Source organism: Humulus lupulus, chromosome 8 (assembly GCF_963169125.1).
Source record: "Humulus lupulus chromosome 8, drHumLupu1.1, whole genome shotgun sequence".
Lineage (NCBI taxonomy): Eukaryota > Viridiplantae > Streptophyta > Magnoliopsida > Rosales > Cannabaceae > Humulus > Humulus lupulus.
Window position 1 is genome coordinate 74,753,458 of NC_084800.1, and position 4,795 is coordinate 74,758,252.

General features: G+C 36.4%; 1 protein-coding gene across 1 annotated transcript; it reads left to right on the plus strand.

Moving 5' to 3' along the window:
• Positions 1 to 619: 619 nt before the first annotated feature.
• On the plus strand, positions 620 to 1,936 carry LOC133795639 (uncharacterized). Its single transcript, XM_062233093.1, has one exon. The coding sequence runs from the start codon at positions 620 to 622 to the stop codon at positions 1,934 to 1,936; it is 1,317 nt and encodes a 438-aa protein (XP_062089077.1).
• The last annotated feature ends 2,859 nt before the right edge of the window (positions 1,937 to 4,795 follow it).

A 4,795-nucleotide genomic window follows, 5' to 3' on the forward strand; every position in this document is an offset into this window, starting at 1 on the left:
GCCTGATGTGGTGGGTATACATGTAGTGGAACTGTCATCAGATAGTGAGAAAACTCAGTATGGTGATGATGATGAGGCATAACATTAGAATGAGAATGAGGATGATTATGAGGCTGCAAGTGATGAAGGTAATGAGGAATATTTTTATGTCCATTTTGCTTCAGATAGTGAGGAAGCAACTGTTGAAATGGATGTTGGGGATGATGCACCCATACTTGAAGCTGACACACAAACTCAACAACCTTCTCAAGCTGACACACAAAATGAGGTGGTCTTGCCAGATTAAGTGAATGATGCAAGACATGAGATGCCTGAAAGTTCTAATCAGAGGCAGTCAAGAGGGTGTCTGCTAGAGGAAGACTTTGAGTTAAACGATGAGTAGTATGAGCAAGAGGTTGAGGCAGAAGAAGAGATGGGTAGGCCATCTGATCCAACAAAATGGTGGGGCAGCGTGACAAATTTTTGTAGCCAAGGTGTTCAGGGAGATGAGTCAGATGGGGTGGACACTGAAGAGGACTTGCAAAGTCTTGGAAGTGATGGTGAAGAGGCTGGGCCTAGGAAGTCAAAAAAAGATTACAACCCTAGGTCCAACTTTAAGGATTTCAAATTTGTATAGGGAATGGAATTTGGGACTGCAAAAATACTAAGGACTGCTATTAAACAGTATTTTATTGAAAGTAATAGGGAGTTTAAATATGTAAGCAATGACATGAGAAGAATTAGGGTCAAATGCAAAGCTAAACAATGTCCTTGGTTGTTATATGCAAGTGTTTCAAGAGCTGACAGCACTACTTTCAAAGCGCGGACTTTAGTAGATAACCACAACTGTGGTTTGGTCCTTAATAATAGTCATGCCGATGCTCCCTGGTTGTCTAAGTATTTTTTAGAGCAGTTCAGAATCAATCTAGATATGAAGTATAAGACTTTTAGAGAGATGACAACTGAAACCAAGCACTCACACGTTTCCAATTGGATATTCTACAGGGCAAAGGCCAGAGCAAAAGTATTGCTTGAAGGTAGTGTCTCTGAGCAGTATGCTATCTTGGAAGACTACTGCAAAATGATCTTGGCTACAAACCCAGGTAGCACTGCCATCATCAAATCAAATATGGTAGAAGGAAAAATGATATTTGAGAGGGTATACATCTGCTTAGAAGCTTGTAAGGAAGGTTTTAGATCTAGTTGTAGACCACTCATTGGTCTTGATGGGTGCTTCCTCAAAGGGTATTGTAAAGGATTGCTTTTGGATGCAGTAGGAATAGATGCAACAAACTCAATGTATCCTTTTGCTTATGCAGTTTGTGAGAAAGAAAACACTAACACTTGGTCTTGGTTTTTAAAATTGTTGAAGGAGGATCTAGATATTGACAGGCCTTCTCAGTTTGCTATGATGAGCGATAGGCAGAAAGGGTTGGAGAATGCTATTGCTTTTGTTTTTGAGGGTGCAGATGTGAGAAACTGTGTTAGGCACTTGCATTCCAACTTCAAGAAAGACCACCCATGTTTGTTATTGAAACAACAACTATGGGCAGCAGCAAAGACAACCACTATTCTAGAGTTTCAAAAGAGGATGAGAGAGTTAAAGGAAACTAGTGAAAATGCTTACAACTGGTTGGCACTAAAGACTCCATCCGAGTGGTCTAGGTCACATTTTAGTGAAATGGTGAAATGTGATATGTTGTTAAACAACCTGTGCGAATCTTTTAATGCTACAATAGTTGATGCCAGAGACAAGCCGATAATTACTTTGCTGGAAAAGATTCATTATTGGCTAATGAGTCGGTTTTTCAATAAGAGGGAAAGTCTGAAGAAGTGGATACATCTCATGGGGAAAAGAATATTGCAAGTTGTGGAGAGGAACAAGAATATTGCCAAGAATTGTCTGACTACTAGGCCTGCAACTTATCAATTTCGAGTTGACTGCCCAAACAATTAGTCATTTGATGTTCATTTGCAAAAAAGGACTTGCAGTTGTCGAAGATTTCAACTCACTGGTATCCCGTGTGCTCACACACTGGCTGCCATATGGACAAGTGGGGCAGAGATAATGGACTATATCCATGAATGTTATAAGAAAGAGACATTTCTGAAAGCTTATGCAGGAATCATATACCCTATGCCAAGCCCAGAGCAGTGGCCAAAGACTGGTTTGAACCCTATATACCAACCTTTTGATACTAATATGCCAGAGAGACCAAAAAAGGCCAGAAGAAGAGAGTCTGATGAACCACCGCCAATTTCAACAAAAACCCGAAGGTTTGGTCAGATCCACTTGTGCAAAAAGTGCAAACAGCCAGGCCACACAAGCACAGCATGCCCTAACCCAACAACTGCTCAGGTAATGCATTATTATAACAATTTCTACATTGCTTGGTCATATCTTTTGATAAAAGATTACACTAGATTAACTTCATGAATTTTTTATTTGTTAGGTTCCTGCTCAAAAGAAAAGGGGTAAGCCACCGGCTGCAAATCCCACTGAAGAAACAAAGAAAAGAAAAGAACGATTGGCAAAGCAAAAACAAAGCTTTTCTCAGCAAGGGGGTCCCAGAACTCGAGCCAGACAACATGAACTTTCTCAGCAAGGTGGTCCTTCGACTAGGTCCACACAACATGCCTAAACAACCTGCTAGAAGAATGTTCACTTTTGACAAAGCTTTTGAAGATAGGGAATGAACTAAATTATGTCTAGTTAAGGACTTTTAATGTTTTTGTGAATACTTGACTTCACTAGGTCTTATTTTTTTGATAGCTACGGGCAACATGACCTTTACACTTGATGTAAACCAAATAGGCATTAGATCTTAGTTTGTTTGCTAGTTATGGACAACATGGCCTTTAAACTTGATGTCAATACTATCTGGTACAGGTTCTTACTTTGGTAGTGCATCTTAATGAAGTGCACTTGTTTATTTTTTTACTTTAGGAATTGCACAATACAAATATAAAATTTAAAACCACTAGATTAAACATAAACCATCAAATTCAATTTAAACAAATAATACTTACAAAAGGGTCCAACAAATTGGATCATAATTGACAACAAAACATTACAATGATATCCCATAATTAAAACCATTTGTTGATACATATTAAAACTACTACAATGGCTGCAACCTATAATTTTTTATTACTTTTTACTAAGGTTGATCATTGGGCGGGTTGGTCGGGTTACAAGGAATTTTTACCCGTCCAATGTCATAATTGGGTTAGCAAAAGTGACCCGTAACTTACCCAATTAAGAATTTTTTTTTTTAACCCGTCCAATAATTTGGGCGGGTTGGTCGGGTAAACCCGCCCAAACCGAAATGGTATTTTTTTTGGCGGGTTGGTCGGGTCAACCCGCCCACACAAAAGTGGTATTTTTTTTTACATTTTTGTAATTTTTTTCTTTTAAATACTAGTACTAATAGTGTGAAGTTTATCTTTTTAAGCTTAAAATAATATTTTAAATTTATAGTAAAAAAATTAAAACAAAACTTAATTAATTTATATATTTATTTGAATATATTAAAAATAATAAATTCTTAATTGGGCAGGTTGTGTTATATTGGGCGGGTTGATAATTATTTTCAACCCGCCCAATGTAACAATTGGGCGGTTTATTCGGGTTGCATTTTTTGGCGGTTTTTTCAGGTTGGTTTGAGCGGATTATTCGGGTTGTAAAAATTTCTACACAACCTTACTTTTTACCACCCTAACTTCATCTTCATGCTGTACTCCATCCTTGCAATCAACATTAGATACAAGAATCATATCCTTTCCCACAGAAAGATCACTCAAAGCTTGCTGTGTGCTCCAATCGACATATGTGTTTCTAGAAACAAGTTCATCCTCCAACTGCTTAATTTTCTCAACAACCCAGGTATGACCACCTTGCTTCGGGCACACATATGAGGGTCTAACCAGCAGAAATACCCACAACCACCATTACTTTGTAAACACAAAAGAAATCATCAAACCAGTAGAAGTTAAGAAGAGATGAACAAACCCACAATTTTTTTAAAAAAAACTACAAATTAACCACACCCGATACTTATGGCAGTACTTGAATCTTCTTCCAGGATTATCATTGGTCCAAGAAGTTTTGATGACGACTACTTTTGATGACCGACAATTGCAGCTCCATTGTTCCATGGTCACATTCGAACTCTTATGCCCTAGACCTTCATGTTCTTCAAATGATACACGAAGGATAGGGTTTTTAATTTTTAAGTTTTTCTAGTGGTTAAGTTTTTGGTTTTTAGTTTTTATTTATATTAGTTTTATTTAATTATGTTAGATTTATTTTTAAGTTTTTCAAATAATAGTGATGTGTCATTCATTAGGTGACATGACCTGTTTAAAATTGTGTGGACCAATTATAAATTGCCAAGTGTACCTCTACATGTCACTTGATGGTCAGGTACCGACGGATGCCAATGATTGTTGACGGAATGTATTTTTATTGCAAAAAAATAGAATTAAGTATTTAAGTGTTATAAAAAAAAACTAACTTATGTATTTTCACCGCAAATATGATTTATTATTATTATTATTATTATTACGCCATAGATGAAAATTTTGGCAAATATATTTTGTCACAAATTACAATGGACGGTTGTATTTAAAGATTGTCTGAAATTATATATTAATGATCGATATTTTGTAATTAGTTTTATATTTTAATGTAGAATGAAATATGTGGCTAAATATTATATGTTTATTGAATATGTATGCAAAGTTGCATGCATACGTAACTAACGTGACTATTGTGCTTTTGAACAACTAATTACATTATTTATCAATGTCAGCG